Source organism: Mustela putorius, unplaced genomic scaffold (genome assembly GCF_011764305.1).
Source record: "Mustela putorius furo isolate JIRA1106 unplaced genomic scaffold, ASM1176430v1.1 tig00000275_pilon_pilon_pilon, whole genome shotgun sequence".
NCBI lineage: Eukaryota > Metazoa > Chordata > Mammalia > Carnivora > Mustelidae > Mustela > Mustela putorius.
The window spans coordinates 33,856,704-33,879,184 of NW_025421341.1; the positions used below are offsets into that span (position 1 = coordinate 33,856,704).

General features: G+C 43.9%; 1 protein-coding gene across 6 annotated transcripts in view; it reads left to right on the top strand.

Annotated features, from left to right (window-relative positions):
- The window catches only part of DIS3L2 (DIS3 like 3'-5' exoribonuclease 2), a 366,495-nt gene that overhangs the window by 231,523 nt on the left and 112,491 nt on the right, over positions 1–22,481 (top strand). For all 6 annotated transcript variants that reach the window (XM_045078897.1, XM_004773468.3, XM_045078901.1 and 3 more), the window contains one exon: positions 845–924. In XM_045078897.1, coding sequence (XP_044934832.1) covers positions 845–924 — 80 coding nt within the window. The remainder of the gene's footprint in view (positions 1–844; positions 925–22,481) is intronic.

Below are 22,481 nucleotides of genomic sequence, written 5' to 3' on the forward strand. Positions count from 1 at the left end.
AGAACTGTGGACAGACTGCCTAAACCATGGGTATTTATGTGGGTGGATGGGTGGCTGGAAGCCCTACAGCAGAATGAGAATGTCCCAGCACTTCACAGATTAAGAGGGAGATATGCACAGAGGTACCATATGACGATAAGGGGGGAGAGGGCATACTGATTCCGTGAGCTTGGGTGAAGTATACGATCAGTCCATAGAAACAACCTGACTGGGTACGTTTCCAAACATACTCGTATTACGGCTAACTGTATGGCCCTAGGTTGTTGTTTTGTTTTGTTGTTGTTGTTGTTTGGTAAAACTTATTGTTGGGTCCTATTCCCTTTGTCACAACAAGTCAGGTGACTTATTCTTTGGCCAACCCCCATTTCAGCGAGATAGGAGAAGGAGCAGTGAGACATCCTCACATAGATCCTTGAAGGGCAGGTTCCCATTAGCCACTGAGGACGAGGGAGGCAGAAGCAAGAACTGACCTTCGGAGAGTAATTTACCAAAGGCACTTGCTCCTCATGTCGGAGAACTCTTTCTGGGAAGCCTCGTGTGTGGAAGCCCCCTCACTCTACCCATTCACACTTCCTCTTGCTCAGGCTCAAGGAGAAGTAGGTGCCCATTCACAGGAAGCGGAAGACCCTCGGAGACACGATGGAGACAGGAGATTCCTGAATTTGTCTCTCCTGTCTCACAGGTGACTAAAGATCTCCTTTTCAGAGAGCCATGACAGAAGCTACTCTTCCCTTTGCCTGCCATTTGCACATTTGCAAAGTAACTGTTCTCTAAAACTCTAGTGCAGTGGTTTGAAGACTCTGGTGTTTGTGGCATTGCTAATCCTATCTTCAATCCTTCCTAGGAAAGACTGTATCTTCACCATTGACCCATCAACTGCCCGTGACCTCGATGATGCCCTCTCCTGCAAGCCACTTGCTGATGGTAGGCTGGAAATTTCTATACCTTTCTGGGTAGCGGGCTGTCTGCATGCCTTTCTGATCAGCCTGGTGGCTGCATACTCCCCAAACAATATAATGTGTAGGGTTGGGTTTGCTTTGTTCCTGGGCCTGCGCCTATGGGACTTAAAAGATTGTCTTCCTGTGGTGACTCTGATGAGGGTGAGAATAAGAAAGGTCCTCTCACTGGGACTCTTCGGGCCTCAGCTGCTGCAGCAATGAAAGCAGAAGAACTACTTCTAGGCCTTGGCTCTTCAGGAAGTTGGAGTTGGGTGTCATATGTTCAAGAAAAAAGCCCTTAACCTCTGCTTCAGAGAAGCATTGGTTCTTTACCTGCATTTACCAATAGAGTAGGATGATTTTGGGGGTACTCTCCAAAGGCATACTCAGCAGTGGGTCCACCTTCCTGCTGAATGCCCTCTGTACCTGCGCTGGAAAAGCTGGACCTGCTCCTGCAGGTCTTCATGTGTCCAGCAGATTATGAAAGGCAGCTGGTAGGGGCTCTTTAAACATTCTTTGGGGATGGACCCAAGCAGGGAAGAGTATGGGATTTAAAAACTACGGTGGGGGAGGGGGATGGAAAGTGTGTGTGGGATGTGAGAAAAGCAAACCCTGGCAATCCCTGTTCTAATGCCCCTCCCATGTGGTACTTCTCGGCTTTCCCTATTTCCTGCCCCTCTCTAGGATGGCATCTAGGGGACTGCCTTGGCTTCAGTTGTTCTGGATATGGCTTCACCACTGCCATAGGCCTGTCGGCCACCTACCCTTGGGGTTTCAGTCTGTGGCGAAGTCTTCTAAGACTTTGCAGAGGTGTTCATGTATTTCATTGATGTACAACTCCACATAGTGTGATCTCTTCTCAACTGGAGCAGGCAGTGAAGATTAGCAGATAGGAGGCTAAGAGACAGAACACATCACTGCCAGAGAATGCTTTCATCTTCTAGTGGGAGCCCTCCTTGAAACTGTAGGCAAGGTTGCCCAGTAGTTTCAACAAAGGAAATTGAAAGAAACATAACACGTAAAGGCAGAAAAGTTCCCCTAGAAATTTTGGAGCAATTACAGATTTTCAAAATCCAGAGTGTGAGCAGCCTTCTTAAAAAAGCAAATGCTGGACTGGTTTGTCATCTTCTGAGGAATTTGCTAAGTGCAAAAGCTTGAGCATGTCACACACTGTGCAGTCCACTCCCCCGATCTCAGTCTGAAAAGTGCTCCCAGGCAGGAAGACAGGTGACAATGAACCTCACTTCCTGCATTTCCCTTTTCTCCAGGTTCATGGCCCTGGAGTCTAATGCTTAAAAACAGTTGTTTCATTTATTGTGTCTACTTTTATAGTTGTTAGTGGCCAAAGGCAAGGTCTAACACCTGTCACCACATCTCAGCTGACCTGGGTGGTATTCTCATGGGCACCCAGAGAGCAGGCACGTGTCCTATCCCACTCACTCTATGCACTACACACTATGTCTCCTGTCTAGGGTGACAGATTTCCAGCAGAGATTTCTGGGAGGGAAGCGGTAAAAGATAGGGCAGGGAAAGTAGATGGGGGACAAATGGTACCTGTTTGTAAATGTCCAGCCAAAGGATGTTCTGTGTCAGAAAATTGAAAACCAGTTGTTTTCAATCTCTTATTCAAGGAGAGCAGTCAAAGAAACTAATGTAGCAGTACAAGATGAAGGAGAGGAAGTAGAGGCAGAGAAGCATTGGAATCATTCAGGAAGTAGGCAGTAACTGGACTAGAGGTCGTGACAGCGCTGGGTGTGCGGGGAAGGCAGATTGACAGAGGAGTAATGATGGAAGAATCAGTGGAAATGGATGTTGAGTTTGAGGGGAAAGCGGTCTTCACACTACCCAAGACAGAGCAAAAGTCTCAACCTGGATGATGGGGAGATGGAATTTACAAGTGAGAAGCCAGGGCAGCAAGAGGATGAGCTGGTTTGGGAGAGACGGTGTCTGTATGGAGTTGACCATCTGATGGTGCATATTTATCTAAGCTGTCACATGTCCCTTTCAGAGGTAGGGGCGGGGAGCCAAATAAGCGAAATGCATGTAATCCATAGAACCACATAACACAGGGAGCCCTGGAGATAAGTAGACAACACACCAAAATGCAGACAGTGATTTTATTAGAATGATGGGATCCCAAGTGATTTTTCTCTTTTCTCTAGTTTCCATATGCTTCTAATGTGGTAATATAGTTTCATAATGGAAAAAAAAAGTTTTGTAATAAAACAAAAAGAATGATGAGGTGCCAGAAATCACAGGTTGCCCAGTAGCACCCTGCACCAGGTGATCCCATGCCTTCCGTCCACTCAGTTGTTCCTGCATTCCAAAGGAGTCCTTAGCAGCAGTCATCTGGCAGAGCAGCAGAAGAAGGGCACGGAGAAGGAGGCAGGGAAGAATCTGAAAAGGCCAGAGTGGGTCAGTCAAGCAGTTTTAAGGTGGCACTTCTACAGTTGGCCTTTGTGACAAGGGCTGCTGCCAAGGCTATTTATCCAGGGGGATGAAAAGTGAAAGTCCATTCCAGTTTGGATTGGGGTGAAGTTGGCTGAGTTCTGGTTCCATTAGTTACCAGTGCATGTCAGTTTTTGCTTAGAGGAAAAAATGTTTAACGTTTCAAGAAGCAAATAATGTTGTCTGGGCCAATTTACCTCATCGATAACCATTTTTATTTAAAGAAAATATATAGAGGTCAGACTTCCCTTTGGATGTAATGAAATCATCTGAATGACTGTTCTGTGCAAATGAGTCCCTCAAACAGATGTAACTTATCTAGTCCTCACTGTCCCATTCTCTAGAGTTCAGATGTATCCTTGGGACTCATGACCAGTATCTCCTGTAGGTGTGACACTTAGACGACCGTACAGCCTGCAGATCCGTTCTGTGGAAAGGCAGGGTGCCCTCTCCCCTTGAGGAATCTCAGCTCTGGAAGGGGTTCTACCAGTCATCTAGCCTGCCAAGTCCCTGCCTCCCTGAGCTTAAAACTACACTCGAGTAAAATGTTCCCATGGGCATGACCCAGCCCGCTGACTTGAACATGGAGCAATCCACTTTTGCTCAAGAAAATACTGAAAATGCAAGTGTATAAGAGTGGTGTTACAAAGATAACCCAGAATCTCAAGGTGGCGAGTCACACACTCCTGTGTCTTATTACTCTAACAGATCACTTGCAGCACACCTCACGGCTGACCTCACCACTCAGGCGTTGGAGGGCTACGGTCGTCACATCACCCTCTGGTTTTTAAATTACCTCCACAGCGTCCACTTATTGACTCTCCAGAATGCATTTTAACTCTCTACCTTATGGGCAGCCCATTCGGCCTGAAGATGGCATAACCATTAGGAAATCCCTCCCTGTTGTCGTCTGAAATGCTGCTGTCTTGCTGCAGTTTTCCTTCCCTTGGTCCCGCGTATGCCTGTTGGGGGCTCCAGAACAAGGCTTGTCTCTCACATAAGCACGCCCAAGGGACTGCATAACAGCTGTCACCTTTGCGTCACCACCCCTCTGCTGAGCATCTTGTATGTTCTTCCATGAGCTGTCGCCTGTTGCCCGTGTTGTGCAGTCACTTCTGCCCTTATGAGGTCTGAGGTACATGGCAACCTATCTCCAGACTGTATCCAGACTGTATCTAACATGTATCCAACCTGTATCCAGACATCAGAGCCTCCTTACTGGGCTGACCCAAGTCCAGAGTAATAGGAACCCATTCTCTTCAATTAGACAAGGCTCACTGCTTTGCTTCAGTCTCAAGGAGAGATTGTTAGACAGGACCTCTACTCAGCTTAGCCAATCCAGGCCCCCTCCAGATTCTACAGGGAATTCATGTTCCCTGCCTCTCTTATGGCTGCTTTCTCTAATGTTTTATTCTCTCGTGAGTGCTCTGCCTTTGAATGTGACAGCATTATCCTAGCCAGGCCTTAGAAATGAAGGATTTTGACCCTGGGGAGAGGGGGGAATGAGTAATGACTGCTAATGGTGTGGGGGTTCTTTTGGGGGTGATGAAAATGTTCTGAAATTTGATAGTTGATAGGTGCACAACGTTGTGAATATACTAGAAACTACTGGGGGGCAATGAGTGAATGAACGAATGAATGAATGAATGAATGAATGAACGAACAAACCCATTCCTCCTTGAGGCTTTCTGGGGACTTGACACTTTAACCACACCTCAGCAGAAGTCCATAGGGAATGCCTGGGCGGGATACCCATAGTCACATCCGTCTCGCCTGTCTCTTTCCGTGCTGCTTTCATCTCTGAACCCTGAAATTCCCACCCAAGGAACACACCCCCTCTCTATTCAGCCACCTGCTCCTATTTCCTGTCCCCACAGAGTGCAGGCATCTGACTCAAAGAAAGCAGGAGCCATCCTACCGGACTGACACATTGTAAGAAAATCATCAGATGAACAGCCATCATCCCGTCTGAGGGAACTCTGGAATGCAGGTTACCTGCTTTACTGTAGGGGGCGCCAGTCTTCCTGCCTGATTTGCCTTTGTTGCCTTCCTGGTTGCATGGCTTTCCCTTCCCCAGGGAGGAGGGACTAGGGAGCTCTGTCCCAGCAAGGAAATAGGAACGAGAGATCAGGAGCAAAGCCTGTTAGAATGTCACAGAATTCCCAAACTGTGTAACTTCCCCCTTGTAGCTGTATTTGTCACCTGCTAAGAGTTTCTCATCACGACTAATGCCTTTGGAGGCGGTGCGGAAGTAGGAGCTGGAGAGACTGTGCCCCTGTGTTCTAGGTATTGACCAGAGAATCCAATAAAATGGGTGCTAGAGGAGTTTTCGACAGGATGTCTCTGCATCTGCCTCTGGGAAGGAAAAGAGAGCGTGGAAGTCCTGGAGCTTGTGCCTGAACATTCGGGCAAATCCCAGCAAGCAGGCCAGAACCTCCCTGGGCTCTCTTCTCCCTCTGGGTGGATCTCCCTGCACCAGTCACTCTCCCTGGCACTTGTCATTTCCCCTTGGTCTGGCTTCTTCCTCTCCGTGTGCAAACTTTAGTCTCCGTGATCCTACAGAAGCTTCCTCAGCCCTGCTCCGCCTCAGGAACTTCCACCCTGCTGTGTTCATGAGGATGGACACTCTTTCCCCTCAAAAGAGTGGCCTGAACCTGCTGCTGCTCCTGTCTTTCTTCCCATTTGTTCCTTTTCCCCTTCGCAGCATGGCTTCGGGAAGTTCAACAAATCGGTCGTCCCTGACCTCGGTTCACCCGACATCTGTAGCATTTGGCTCTTTGCTTTTCCTTCTTGAAACTCTTTCTTCCTTGGGCTCGGAGGGCCCTACTTGCTCTTCGTTCTTGTTTTTGGACTTATTTTCTCCAGGTACTTTCTTTAACTCTGCTTTCTCTGCCTCTCTCTCCACGGGGGCCTGCAGAGCATCCGTGCCAGTCCCCCTCGTCACACGCTCATCAGCCGTGGCACCCGTTTTCCCTCTGCCTGCAGCCCTCTTTCCCAGGAGAGCCCCATGGCTGACTCGAGATTTGCCTGGTGGTGTTTTTGGTAAGGCTCTGCCTCCCTTTCTGCCTCTCATCACCCCCACCCCCACCTTCTCTCCCCCGTCCTGCTTGACCTCTTTTCTCACCACTCATCACCCACTGTTGGTTGATCTACTCCTCTTGTTTCTATCTGGCTGCCTGCCATTCACTGTCACAGATGCCCAGGCCCAGAATAGGTGCTCAGTGAATCTTTGCTGGTGTTTACAGGCACTCAAGAGGGGAAGGGTCTTCTAGAAAGACAAAGCCCCAGGGTGACAGAAGCATGGTGTTTGAAAGGGAACTACACAGAGCTGGGAATACCGGGAGTCTGAGGTTCAAGTGGGGGTAGTAGTTGTAGATAAAGCCGGGATGAGACCGTGAACTCCTTAGTGGGTACATACCACTGACAAGTTGAGATTTTAGGGAGAAGGCAGCATTTTGACTTGGAGAAGAAAAGCATCTGTTCCTTCAAGAACTAGGATCGAGGACTGTGTTCTGTGCCCTGTGCTGGATATACGGTAGCAGGAAACACTTACACTTCCTGTCCTGTCCAGGTTAATATCAAGTGAAATCAAATAAGTACATGTGGGAATGACCCATAGTTTAAATGCAGGACCTGGGTGGGTCCCACATTTAAGGTGGACAATAGCCTTTTAACCTAGACTTGAAAATAAACAGGGGTGAGCGAGATGAAGAATGGAAGGAAGAACATTTCAGGCTAAGGAAGTGGAGTGTGTGGAGACCCTGAGGCACAAGGGCTTTATTACTGAAAGGAACAGAAAATTCCATGTGGCTGAGACTTGGTGGGGTGGGAGGAGCTGGTGAGGTCGTCGGCTTACAGGCTCTGGTGAGGAGTTACAACCTGAGTGCAGTGGTAAGCAAAGAGTCTGAAGCAGGAGAGAGGCAGGATCCAACTTGCAGGTTGGAGAGATCACTCTGGCAGCTGCAAGCAGGCTGGATTAGAGCAGTGGCATTGAAATGGTCTAGGTAAGAGGTGGCAAGCGCCCAACCACGGCAGAGGCTTAGGAGCCAGAACTGGAGGGAGGCATCAGCCAGGAAAGGAAATCAGGGCAGGACTTGGTGTCTGGGCAGCTGCGGGAGCCTCTTAACTAGTCTCCTGCGTCTGCCCTTTTCTTCCCGCATATTGAGGTCAAGGCGGTCCTTACAGAATGCCCACCCCCTCAGGCCATTGCCCTGCTTCACTTCTGCCAAGGTTCTCATGTCGCACCGAGGATAAAAATCCAGGTTCTTACAGTAACCCACCGCTAACTCTGCTTCTCTAACATTGCTCCCCACAGCCCCTCTCTCACTAACTCAGCCACACAGCCCTCCTGCTATCCGCCAGACATGCCAGACTGCCCCTGCCTCAGCGTTTCTACATTTCCCCTTCCTTCTATCCAGATCCCTCTTCCTTAGGTCACTCTTGGCTCTCGGTTCTGCTCAGATGTCAGCTTATGGGGGGAGCTGACCACCCCCTCTCCCCACAGTCTTCCCTAAGCCTCCGCCACCTTGATTTTCTTTAAAGCGCTTCTGCAGGTCTTCCCCACTGGATGGAAATCCTTTATCAGAGCAAGGACATCATTTCGTTCATATGGAACGCTCAGTGCCCTGAGCACCGGGTGTTACCTGGTTGGCACACATGCCAATTTTTGTTGAGTGAGTGAATGAATAAGTTAATAAACTTGATACTGGAAGAAGAAAAGAATCTAGAATGTCCTCTAAGTATCTGGCTTGGGCAGTGGGTGGAATGTAATGCCCTTCAATAAGAAATATTGAGGAGAGGGATGCCTGGGTGGCTCAGGCGGTTAAGCATCTACGTTTGGTTCAGGTCATGATCCCAGAGTCCTGGGTTCAAGCCCCGTATCAGGCTCCCTGCAGAGTGGAGAGCCTGTTCTCCCTCTCCCTCTGCTGCTCCCCCTGCTTGTTATCTCTCTGTCAAATAAATAAATAAAATATTTTTTTTAAAAAAGAAAGAAAGAAAGAAATTTTGAGGGGAGCTGATTCTGGAGGGAAAGATAGTGAGTTCAGCTCAGCTTAAAAGGTTAGGTCTACACTCCTTGGGAGATACCCAGCTAGAAATACCAAGGGGGCAAGGAACTGGAGTTGGGCTGGAGATGGAATCTGGGAGCCTTCGGTGCTTGGGCCTGGGAGAGGAGGCCCTGGAGAAGTCAGACCAAAGGGAAGACCCGCCGAGCCCTGGGAGGAAGGCCCAACAGGATACCACCCCCATGAGTCTGCGGAGATTGGTGTCTAAACAGAGAACAGAGAGGAGGCAGGCAGAGAAGGCTGAATGGCAGAGAGTCATAAAAGATGCAGGAAAGCCATGTAGAGGACAACTGTCTGAGTCTTTGGGCTTGGCAAGTGGGATATCATTGGTGACCTTGGTGAAACTACTGTCTATGGCTTCTAGGAGGGGACGCTGAGCTGCAGGGGGCAGGGGAGAATTGGGTGGAAACCATGAATGGAGATTGCATTCTCTGGGAGGCTTGGCCGGGAGAGGTACCAGAGGTAGGAAGGGCAAGGTCACAGGAAGCTTGTTCTTTATTTTTAAGATAGAAGGATTTTAACATGATTCAGTATTAGGAGATAAGAGACTTTGGAGAAGGAGAAATTGAAAATATAGGAAAGAGAGAAGTTGAGTTGTTTTCTAAGGCCTTGAGAAAGAAGGTGGGAGTGAGTCAGCCTGTAAGTGTAGAGTGAGGCTGACATGGAGGGTGAATGCCTCTTCGCCTCTTCCTTTGAGACCAAGAGGGCAGGCCAGGTGCTGCAGCTGAGTGTTCACACCTGATAAGGTCCATTTTAACTGGGAGAGGAAGTGGCACCCCTGCTGAGGGCCAAGGGGGCAGGAATGGGGTTTGGAGGGGTTCTGGCAGAAACAGAGAAAAGGGAAGGGGAGGGAGCTGACCAGAATCCCATCACACAGAGTGTTATGGAACTCCCTTTCAGGTATGCTCAGTTGGAATACTACCAAGTCCGGTAATAATTCTTCAGTAATCCTCAGCCTCCTGGGTACAGGAGAAGTTGCAGTGATCCAGATTTGGGGGTTTGCTGGGAGCGAGAACATGATAGGCACCAGGACAAGGCTTCTGGGACCTTGCTTCCCCTCCAAACCTGTTCCTTCTCTGACCCTTCCTTCCTTTTTATAAAGGCATCACCTAGTCAACCAAAGTTTCTTTTCTTTTTTTGTTTTTAAGATATTTATTTATTTATTTGACAGAGAGAGATCACATGTAGGCAGAGAGGCAGGCAGAGAGAGGGAGGGGGAAGCAGGCTCCCTGTTGAGCAGAGAGCCCGATGTGGGGCTTGATCCCAGGACCCTGGGACCATGACCTGAGCCGAAGGCAGAGGCTTTAACCCACTGAGCCACCCAGAATCACATTTGATTTTAAAGAATCCTAGAATCACATTTGATTCCTCTTCTTCTCAATGCTATTGTCATAGCCTTTCTAATAATTTTTTCCCTCCTCCCTTTCTCCCCTTCATCTTGCTACCCAGTTATCTTTTCTGTTACAGACACACAGAACCAGATCAGATTGCTTTTCGGCTTGAAAATCTCTTTGTATCTATAGATACAGTCCTTACTATTTTTGGTAGAGCTTAGTTATCAAAGTTCTTCAAGATTGACCCCCAGTGCCTCCCTTCCCACCTTCCCCACCTCCCAAAACACACACACACATACACACACACACACACACACACACACCCTGGTGGTGGCTGGGCATTCCAGGCTCTGCCTAACCACTGCACTCTATCCTACCTCTGAGCCTGTACTTGACCTTAGCATGCCTGGCCTCCCTGTGTACTTCCGTGTGGGACTTCAAGAGCAAGATAAAACCTCTGTGGAGCTTTTCTTTCTTCCTGGCAGAATGAATATTCCTTTCTTCATGTCTTTCTTTCATTTCTTCATGTCTTTAAGGCAGCCATAAACATCGGTGTTTCCAGATTTAATTCCCCTTTCTGCTTGGTTCCTAAGGGCCGGGCATTCCTCTGCTATCTCATCATCCGGAGTGTCATGCATGAGTCCCTGTATTTGGTCTAGTCAGTCTAACCAGGCAACCTGTTGTATATTTTCCATATTTCTTTTCATGTTTTTTGCCTTGCCCTTTTTATTTTCAGCACACATCTACCCCAGGTTTGTGGATTGCCTGGAGGCTGATACACTGACATATAAGCCAACTCTACATGCTCTCCTGAAACAAGTCTGCTTGTTTGGAATTAGTTGTCCCTTTCCCCCATCACAATAAGGTCCTTCAGTCTGTCTCCTCGCGTCTCAGTAGGACTGTGAAATCACTGACTTGCATCTTATGTCCGTGACATTCATTCCTCAAGCTCTGTCAGGTGGCGTATTTGAGGCTTACATCCCCATTTTCTCCGGCCTGAGTCTCTTGCATGGCTCACACTGCTCATTTCATACCTACAGGCTTTCACAGCAACTTGTTTCCTGGTGTTATTTTGCCCTTTTTCTCGTCTCTCTCTTATCTGCAGCCTTGCCATTTCCAAAGTCAATGAGTGCTAATTTCCTGCTAAAATTAACTTCTGGAAGTAACCTTAAGATGATAGTAAATAGGCAAACAGAAAAAAGTTTGTGATACAAAAAGCCAGATTTGTTTTCTTTAATTCTATTGGTGAACAGGCTTACTAGTTAAGAAAAGGCCTTTTACCAGCCGGTACATCTGCATTGGCAGTACGCCCATCCATCAGTCTGGAGAACTAGGAAGCTGGTATGAGTTAGGTCTTAATGGTATGTTGAGACATTGGAAATAAGTTTTGTTTTTTTTTTTAAATTCCACTCTCTTGGGAATGTTTGGAGGTTCCATTGGTATATGGAGATAACACTAAGATAATACCCTAACATAAGAATCAAGTGACATTTTGAGAATGAAAATAAACTTTAAATGATTTTGATCTACAGAATTTCCTTTGACCTGGAGACCTGTGAAACATCAGATAAAATCTGCTATCTTAATTTGTGTAATACTGAAACAGAACATATGGCAGTGATTTCGGTCTGTTTAGGATCACAGGTGCCTTTGGGCACCTCATGATAGCAATAGATTCTCTTTTCAGAAAAATGTATACACACGTATGTATACAATATTTGCAGATCCCATTTTTAGTAATATTGGAGAATGGATAGCCTGAAAAACTCTTCTTCACTAAAACTCTTTAAAATGATGCATCTTTTTAAAATGTATGGCTAAGCTGGCCAGAGTGTATGACAAGTCCCTAGAAGCCAGGAGTAAAACAAGAGCAGATGATCAAAGAAAGATTTATGTGACAAAGTAACTAATGTAATGGTATTTTCTGATGCCTACTGGGCCAGACATTTATCTCATGACCTGAATTAACACCGTCTACATGGTCCATAAAATTCTAAGCCAGGTGCTTAAAGTGGTACTAGGTGAATAATGTTTCCAGAAGCCAGGCAGAACCATAAGCATATGCTTTCTGGAGGAATTAACCCTAAACCAAAACCTTAAATATTTGCCAGAGATGAAGTTTTAGGAAACACATGCCTTTAAAAAAAGTCCTGAAACATGCAAGGGTGTAGCTAAAGCAGTATTTAGAGGAATAGTTATAGCTTTAAGTGCTTATATTAGACAAGGAGAGTCTAGGTGGCTCAGTTGGTTAAGCATCCAAATCTTGATTTCAGCTCAGGTCATGATCTCAGGATCATGAGATTGAGCCCCAAGTTATGCTCCACAGTCAGTGGGGAGTCTGCTTGAGATTCCCCCTTTCCCTTTGCCCCTCTCAACCCCCTGCACGTGTGCTCTCTCTCTCTCTCTCAGATAACAAATAAATCTTAAAGGGAAAAAAAAAAGAAATGGAGAGACTATAAAGATACTAGCTTCACAAATATTTAGAGATAAGGGGAAGTGTATGTGATCATACACTGTGGGTACATGTTCTGAATGAAAAATGAGAATTACCTGCATAATTCTAACAATAGTAGCCCCCCTCTGCTGCTCTAAGAAATACATAGAACAAATAAATAGACTGTATTCTGCCTTTCATGCATGTCATAGTGATAAACATAATTCATTTGTTTGTATAGGAAAAGTTCTTATTTCCACTTTTGGCCCTGCCACAGTGGAAATCTTAACAGATGCAAAATATCAAACATGGCTATTAGATCTTATTTTCATTTTCTAGTATTAGAGTGCTATTAATTGTCAAGCCAAAGGTCTTTTTTCCAAAAACCATTAACATTTGAAAAAAATTGGAGCATCTTAGGATTTAACTTTGGAACAGAATTTAAAACATATAAACATGTACATTTTAATATTCAGTTTCTGCATTATTTTATGTTTCTTATCATATATACTATATTTATAGTGTTCGTGTTCCATAAACATTTTGAGTCTCTTTTAAATAATAGGGGAAATACAGTAAATAATTTCCAAACTAGTAGAGAGAGGCAAATGGGCTGAGGAAAACAAAAACACTTCAATCTAAAAGAGGACTTGACAAGAGAAACAAAATAGAAGTAAGACAAATAAGCCACACGTGGAGCACTTGGGTGCTCAGTCAGTTAAGTATCTGCTTTTGGCTCAGGTCATGATCCCAAGGTCCTGGGACGGAGTCCCACCTTAGGATCCCTGCTCAGTGGGAAGTCTGGTTCTCCCTCTCCCTCTGCCATCCCCCCAGTTGTGCTTTTCTCTCTCATATGAAGGAGCCAAATTAATAAACACATCAAATTTCCCTCTGTAGTTAAAAAGCAAAGACTGTTAGACTAGAGAAATAAGCACAGAGACACAAAGATTAATGTAAAAAGGTGAGAAAAGCTATGCCAGTCATGTGCTAAACAAAAGAGAGCTAGTGTATTTTTTGTTAATGTTTGGTAAATCAATTTTAAGATAGAATATATTACTAAATGTAAAGAGAGTTGCTAAATGATGCTTAGAAGGGTCACTTCATTGGGAAAATATGTCTGGATATATATTACTAAATAATATAGCTTCAAAATATATAAAATAGGGGTGCCTGGGTAGCTCAGTGGGTTAAGCCTCTGCCTTCAGCTCAGGTCATGATCTCAGGGTCCTGGGATCGAGCCCTATGTTGGGCTCTCTCCTCAGCAGGGAGCCTGCTTCCCCTTCTCTCTCTGCCTGCCTCCCTGCCTACTTGTGATCTCTCTGTCTGTCAAATAAATAAATAAATAAAATCTTAAAAAAATATATATATATATATAACAGTTGATCAAAAAAACAAGAAGAAATTGATAAATTCATCTTCAAGGTGGGTTAATTTAATACGCTTTTCCCAGGAAATGTGTTCAAACAGCAGAAATTCGTTAAAACTGCAGAAAATGTGAATAGCCCAGTTAACAGGCTAGCTCTCATAACCATACATAAAATACTGTACTCACAAATGAAGATTACAATTTGTTCACAAGCACACAAAAAACATTTTAAAAAATGGCTTTGTGTTAAGCAATTAAGCATGCTTTATTTATTTATTTATTTATTTATTCATTCATTCATTTATTTATTTTTAAAGATTTCATTTATTTATTTATTTATTTGACAGAGATCACAAGTAGGCAGAGAAGCAGGTAGAGAGAGAGAGAGAGGAGGAAGCAGGCTCCCCGCTGAGCAGAGAGCCTGATGCGGGGCTCAACCCCAGGAGTCTGAGATCATGCTGAGCTGAAAGCAGAGCTTAACCCACTGAGCCACCCAGGCGCCCCAGCATATTTTTAAAAGTCACTGGTATCATACGCATCATTTCTTCAATCACAGTGCAATTAAATAAGAAATAAGTGCAACAGCACTTTTAACTTAAGAAAAACACAATGCATTTAAAGATTTTTCACTACCTTCTCAGATATGTGGCCAGATGAATGCATGAATTGGAATACACCTCATGTCATGCTTCCTTTTCATGTTTGAAGGATGAGTGAGTTTACCTACCTCCTCATGGTTGAGTTAACTTCCCTTCCACACAGAATACAGAATGCTCCCTTACACAGCAATTAATGATTTCAACCCTGACTACTTTCCTCACACTCTCCGAGAGCTCCCTAACTCTTTAAAATATATGCATATTGACCTTCAGGGTGCCCACCAGAGAGCCAAAAATTGCTTGAAAGCCTTTACTATCAAGGGACAGGCCTTCTCTAGTCAAAGAAGCCCAGGGTTCCAAAGGTTAGCAGAAGAGAAGGATTCCTGGATGGGAAAACAGCTGGACCACAGGATGGTCACCCCTAGGACCTCCATTTCCTTCTTCCTCAGCACCACTCCCTCTGCTTACTGACTATAGGAGCTGACAGGACTTGCTACCACTTTGGTCTGAGTATGGTCCCCATAATTCTTTGCTTAGTGCCTTAGCACAGTTGAAACTAGACTATACCTCTTCAACAGAAGTTTCCTGAAGGTTAGAGGACGGCTAAAGGAAGGTCTGAAGAGAGCAACACAAAGCATCAGAAGTGGCTTGCTTTACACTTGCCCCCAGATCCAGGCCCCCCAGGTCCTGACCTGTCTTCACACTGTGAGCATCATACAGGCACCCCCACCTCAACATCTACCTTTCCAAAATCTCGACCTAAGAGGTTCTAGAAAGCAGCCGTGGGCTTACTTCTTTCATTCTGCATCTCCCGTCTGAGGGCTGGCCCCTTTCCATGATGAGTCTCACTGAGGACATCACTGAGGACATTCACTCCCTTTCGGGAGGAATATCCCCATGCCTTGCTCTGCGAACCCCAGTGTGAGAGCTGTTTGATCAGTGTGCTCCAGGGAGAGGATAAGTGTGGCATTCTTACAGAAGCCAAAGCCAGACATCTGGTGGGAGACCCAATCTGCCATTTCTCAGGCTGCATACATAGCCTCCAGCCCTGACTTAAAACATGACATCACACTGTGCTCTGCACTCTGCACTCCTCCTAGCCTTGCACAGGGTAGTTTACAATGCCTAGCTGTGTGGCTCTGGCTAGACCCCACCTTATACCCCGTGCCTGTATAGCACACACGCACACACACACACACACACCCCATTGCAAGGCTTTTAGGGTCTTGTCACTTAGGTCATTGGTTGGGGAAATACACTTTCCATCAGAGCCTTACCTCAAGCACCGTGCAGAGAACACCACAGCCTTTTGTTGTGTGAACCTGCTAGAGCTCAGTCCCTAACCTGCCCAAGCTCTGTCCCTATCCTGTCCCACAAGAGGGGCCAAGCAGACAGTTCTATGCACATGGACGTCAATCGGTATATTCTCTCAAGGCCCTAAAAAGGCCGCCAGCACAGGTCCGCTCTGTGCTGGACAGAGGAGCCGGACCGCTCCTTCCAGCCATTCCTCTCACCTGGAACTGCCCTTCTCAGCCTTTTAGGTGCTGCTCTTATGGTTGTTTTCTTGTTTTAGCCTTACCCAGTCTTTTGGAATTTGACTTCATCTCAGACAGAAGACCTTCATTTAAGCCCCTGAATTCAGGTCTGCCCCTCGCCACCCCCATCCTCTTAAGTGCATTGGTTATGTTTCTACCTGCTTCATCCACCTCAGTCAGCTGGACTTAGAAGCACCATGTTTCCAGGAGTGGCCTTCCAAATATCGATCACTGCACCATAAGAAGCAACTCACATTTCATTAGGAAAGTTAAATCTATCAGCCCGAAACATAGGGCACATGTAGTTTAAATATAAGATCTATATGCAACATTTAATTTAGCCAAACAAAAACTTCCATGTTTAAAATCTGTTCCTTGGGCGCCTGGGTGGCTCAGTGGGTTAAGCCGCTGCCTTCAGCTCGGGTCATGGTCTCAGGGTCCTGGGATTGAGTCCCGCATTGGGCTCTCTGCTCAGCAGGGAGCCTGCTTCCCTCTCTCTCTCTCTCTGCCTGCCTCTCCATCTACTTGTGATTTCTCTCTGTCAAATAAATAAATAAAATCTTTAAAAAATAATAAATAAATAAATAAATAATAAAATCTGTTCCTTGTGTTCTAGAAGAAAACCCCTGATAACTCTTCTATAGATTTTGGAAAAGAAAAATTCTGCTTCAGGGCACCTTTCTACTTGAATACATTTCTGGGTTTGTCTCTGAAATCTTCATGATGCCTGGTATTTCCAATGCCATTATTCCTACATTCCTCTTATATGTGAAGTCCTTTCTAATCTCGGTTTTGAAACACTGATTTTTTTATTCCTCTTGCAATCTCACATCAGAGGGCATTCTGACCTCAGGCAGAGTCTAGGTAATCTAAGTACTTGATCTCAGACAAACCTTATTTTCATAATATGACCCTTGATAAGTGAACATGGGAAGAAAAAATGGGAAATTCTGTAGAACCAGTGACTCATAAGGAAGTGCATGTCTTCTCCATTCATCTGGGGCATTGATAAGTGGACAGTTTTAACTCTCCTTGTTGTATGGTCATTTTTTACTGAATCATACCTTGACTCAAAAAATCCAAGTAACTGAATAGTCATGCGAGGACTCTGGCATGGAAGTGGGATTCTGGGATGCTTGCCAATGAGTTCCTGTTTTGAGGACACAGAATCTAAGTGGAAAGATTAAGTGGAGAGACAGCTCCACCCCTCTAAGTCTTATTCCTATGTTCCATTCAAATCTTGCTAGCCTGATTTCTGTGGGGTCTGAGCTTTGGAAATTCTCTTTTTTCATGGATGTCTCAGTGCACCTTGTTAAACCAAGTTTGGACTGTGGCCTGTTCATCTGCTTCCAGCTCTGCTGATTGGTTCCAGTTTCCTTGCTCATTAAAGCCAAGATAATCTGGCACCCACGAGTCAGGCATCCTCAAGTATCTGGCACCAAGGTAAACTTGGAAGCTGGTTCAGGAGTCTCAGTGATCCAACACATTCATTGCATGATGAGAGGGAATTTTGGTATACCAGAGAGAGCACTGGAGTAAGAGCAGGAGAGCTGGGTGCTTGTCTCATCTTTGCTTCTACTGCATCATGTAAGTTTGGGCATGTCTGTGGTTTCTCTGAAATTCTCCTTCCTCAGCTATGTGAGTGTTTGGACTAGACAGTTTTTCAGATGTCATCTAGTTTCAAAATTCTGAGTATGTGAAAAGCCAAAAGAACAAAGTTCCTCTTATGCCTGTTGTTGCAAAAACACAACCTTGCTTTAAAGATACTAGCAGTAACTGCCTAAAGTTGCTTGAGCTACAGATGCTTCTCCATGAAAATAGGTGGTATGTCAACAAAATGGAAAAAGACACAGTCCATATTCCAGAAGAAAGAATTAACTTCTTCATGCCTCACATTTCCCAGTCTATAAGATGGAGATAATAATGCCCAGCTTAAAATTGCTGGGAAGATTAAATGAAATAAATCCCTGGCATTTAGAACTGTGCCAGACAAAAAGTAAGTGTTCAGTGAAAGGTATTATTAATATAAGATGGAAAGATTAGAATTGAGATGGAATTATAGTAAGGTAGTGCTGAAATAATAAATATTCAGTTGCTGTTCACAAGTCAAGGTGGAAATAGAACTGAGAATTCAGAAACAGACCCATCCCTGTAGAGTCATGTGGTTGTCAACAAAGACGTCACTGCAGCGTAATGGAGAAAGGATGCTGGATCAATTGGGTATCCATATGGGGAAAAAAAATGAAATGTGATTTCTATGCCATGCCTTCTATAAAAGACAATTCCACGTGGCTTATAGATCTAAGTGTGAAAGATAAAACATGTATTTTTAGAAGATAATATAGAAGAATAACCTCATGACCCTGGATAGGCAAAGATTACTTCAGTGGGACACAGAAAGCATTAACCTTAAAGGAAAAGGGTGATAAGTTAGCTTTCATTAATTTTAAGAACTTCAGTTTAACAAAAGACACCATTAAAATAATGAAAAAGCAAGCCTCAGAGGAGAAGGCATTTGTGATCATCTTTGGCCAGCAAAGGACTCCTACTGAGAATATTTGAAGAGTTGAACAGGCACTTTCTAAAAAAAATACTCTATTTATAAATATTCAAACTACTGAGACAAGCAGGATTCTAAATTGTACAGCATGGTGTTAATTTTATAATAAACATTTGTTTATGTATAGAACATGAACAAAAAAGGAATATACCAAAATATTAACAACAGGTGTGGGAGGGTTATGGGTAATTTTAATTTAAAAAAATTATTTTCTGTTCTCTCTAAAACTTTGTATTTTTGCAAAATATAAATATAGAGATTAAAAAATGGGCATATATTACTCTTATACTGGTAAGAAAAGAGGAAAATTAAAGAGGGTTTAGAATATCATTTGATAAAAATATCAGATGCATATCCAAATGTATATATAATAATTTTTAAAAGCACAGGAAAAGTGCTTAATATCATTAGTCCACAGGGAGAATGGAAATCGAAACCAGAGTGAGTTCTTAATAGCTGAAAATTTTTGAAAGCTGACAAAACCAATTGTTAGTGGGGGTATGAAGCAATTAGAACTCTCATACACAGAGCAGGCATGTAATTTGGTGCCACCACTTTGGAAAACAGTTGTACAGTATGTAATAGAACTGAATAGATCGACACTTACGACCCAGAAGTTTCATTCTTAGATATATATGCAACAGAAACAAGTACATAGGGACAAGAATATTCATGGAAGCATCATTCATGAGAGCTGGATAACAGCCCAAGTATCTGTTGGCAGTAAAATGGATAAATTGTGGTTTACTCTTACAACGGAGTAGGGAGCAGTGTTGGTACCGAGCAAATTCAAAACATAACATGGATGAGGGCGCCTGGGTGGCTCAGTGGGTTAAGCCGCTGCCTTCGGCTCAGGTCATGATCTCAGGGTCCTGGGATCGAGTCCCGCATCGGGCTCTCTGCTCAGCAGGGAGCCTGCTTCCTCCTCTCTCTCTGCCTACTTGTGATCTCTCTGTCAAATAAATAAATAAAATCTTTAAAAAAAAAAAAAAACATAACATGGATGAGTCTCCATGTGGAGCGAAAGAAGGCAGATACCCCCCACCATACACACACAATGTCCATACCGAATGGATTCATTTATGTAAATGCAAATCAGGCAGAACTGATCTATGATTATAGATTGCAGAGGTCAGGAAAGGAATTATCTTTGGTGTTGTAAAGTCTGAGTGGAAGGCATAAAAGAGACTCCTGGAATTCTGGTTATGTTCTATTTCTTGAACTGGGGAACGATTACCTAAGTGTATTCCCTTTGTAAAAATTCATTGAGCTGTACACTTGTAGTTTATGTACTTTATGTGTTTTATGCCTCAATAAAAAGTTTATTTTAGGAGTGCCTGGCTGGCTCAGTCAGTAAAGTATGCAGCTCTTGATCTTGGGGTTGTGAGTTCAAGCCTCACATTGGGTGTAGAGAAAAAGTTTCTTTTAAGAAGTGAAGGGGCGGGTGCCTGGGTGGCTCAGTGGGTTAAGCCACTGCCTTCAGCTCAGGTCATGATCTCAGGGTCCTGGGATCGAGTCCCGTATCGGGCTCTCTGCTCAGCAGGGAGCCTGCTTCCCTCCCTCTCTCTGCCTGCCTCTCTGTCTACTTGTGATCTCTCTCTGTAAAATAAATAAATAAAATCTTTAAAAAAAAAAAAAAAAAAAGAAGTGAAGGGGCACACAGAAAAGTGGAAACAACCCAAATGTCTGTCAAGTCATGAATACGTAAATAAGTGTGGTATTTCCATACAGTGGAACATTATTCAGTCATAAAAATAAATGGAAGACTGACACATGCTACAACGGAAAGACCTAGAAAACATTGTTAGGTAAAAGAAAACAAAAGCAAAAACAAAAAAAAAAGAAAAGAAAGAAAACAGTCACAAAAGACCGCATACTATATCATTCCATGTACATGAGATTTCCAGAATAGCCACATCTATAGAGATAGAGTAGATTAGTGGTGGTCTAGGGCTGTGAAGTTTGGGGAGAAGTAGGAGATGACTGAAAACAGATGTGCGGTTTCTTTTAGGGGTGATGAAATGTTCTAAAATTGATGGTGGTGGGGCACTGCATAGCTCAGCTAGTTAAGCATCTGCCTTTAGCTTAGATCATTGAGTCCTGCATACGACTCCCTGCTCAGCAGGGAGTCTGCTTCTCCCTCTCCCTCTGCTCCTTTCCCCTGCTCATGCTGTCTCTCTTTCTCTCTCAAAAATAAATAAATAAAATCTTAAAAAAGAAAAAAAGTGAAAATACAGTAAAATTGATGGTGGTGATGGTGGCCTAACTGTGCATATACTATACTGCACACTTTGCACGAGTGAATGGCATATATGTGAATTCAATCTCAGTAGAGCTGCTAGTGAACAAGAAATCAAGGGGACTGATCATCATGGGATGATTAAAACTCCTCAGGAAATGGCTGGACCTTACTGCCCTGTAGTACGATAGTTACAAACACTGATGGTCAAGTCCAGCAGTGTTCTAATGCAGGCTCCAATGTCACTGGGCGACATCGGGCAAGTCATCTAACCTCTCTGAGCCTGAATGTCTTCACCTGTAAAACCTGAAAATTAATAGTACCTAATAGAATTTTTGTGCAGTAGATTCCTTTAATCAAGAAACATGAATATTTTATGTGCCAGGTCCAATCAATGATTAATTGTGGTTGTAATTAGCCAGGAGCTTTTGCATTTGAACAGTGTTCACTCCATTTTGGTGACACAAGTGACAAGTAAATTTGAGAGTACGTCCTGTGGAATGGACACTTTTGCGCTACTCTACCACATCAGCATCTATTGCAGAATACAAAAGATATATTCATATTAAGGACCCTAAGTTATTAATATTGAATTATACCCTGCTATTAAGAAAAAGAAATATATAATACATTTGTAGAGGATTTCCATCCAGTGTTAAAACCATTAAAGGTTGATAATTAAAGAATTGGCATGCAGTTACCTGGAAATTTTAGCAATTCAAAATACTTTATATGAAAACTAAATTAAAACTGTAATTGAAATATGGGGGGGTAACCTGTAATTGATATATGGATAGTCATAAATAGAAAGTGACCACTGGTTGCAGGTTTCTTTATTTCAGTGAATATTTACTGTCACCATAAAGGAGTCACTTTTGGCTATGTTGAAAACCATACTGTCTTCTACCTATCTCTCTTAAAGTGTGTGTTCTGCAAAGTAAATATATGATCCTTTAAAAACTGGTACAGTGGGGCGCCTGGGTGGCTCAGTGGGTTGAGCCGCTGCCTTCAGCTCGGGTCATGATCTCAGGGTCCTGGGATTGAGTCCCGCATTGGGCTCTCTGCTCAGCAGGGAGCCTGCTTCCTCCTCTCTCTCTCTCTCTGCCTGCCTCTCTGCCTACTTGTGATCTCTCTCTCTGTCAAATAAATAAAATCTTTAAAAAAAAAAAAAAACTGGTACAGTGAGGGTGCTTGTAACATTATAGGGGTTCAGAAAGAAGCAATTACAAATTAGTCTGGTACCTGATACTAAGACACAGATCCCATAAGGTAATAATCAAGGGCTTAGGCTTGGGAGCCAGACCTTAATGCAAGATGTCTGACCTCCCTGGGCCTGTTTCCTCATCTGTAGGAAGAGATCTGCTTCACAGCCTTGTGAGGATTAAATGAGTTAATATAAGCACAGGCAACAGTGCGCTATTGTTGGGGGACAACCGGGAAAGTGAATCCCTAGCATAAGCTCATAAGCATGCATAAATAACTTACATAATTTCTAGTTAACTTGGGGAATTAGAAAATGGTTTCTCCTTTGTGCAAAAGAGATTAATTAGCGAAACTGAGTAATTAGGGCCAAAAAAAGAGCGAGTTTGATATGACAAAAAAATAACAAACTAAAACAACTTCTCCAGAATGTGAGAAAAACCCATTAAGGGGTTTTGTTACAGGACAGAAAGCTTTTGAAAACTATTGCCTCTCCAAATTCAAGGTAAATAGGAAGGCTGCTTTGATTTCAGCTGAAAGGAAGGCTGGGATCAGGTTAAGCTGTTGTTTGGGAGCAGTTGTGCTTAGCGAACAGGCATTTAAATACACCAAGATGCTTAGATTTCTTTACGGATTGCGTGGAGCACTGGGTGTTCTACACAAACACTGAATCATGGAACGCTACATCAGAAACTAATGAAGGACTGCATAGTGACTATCGTAACATGATAAAATTAAAAAAAAAAAACTCGTTGAAAATGGCAC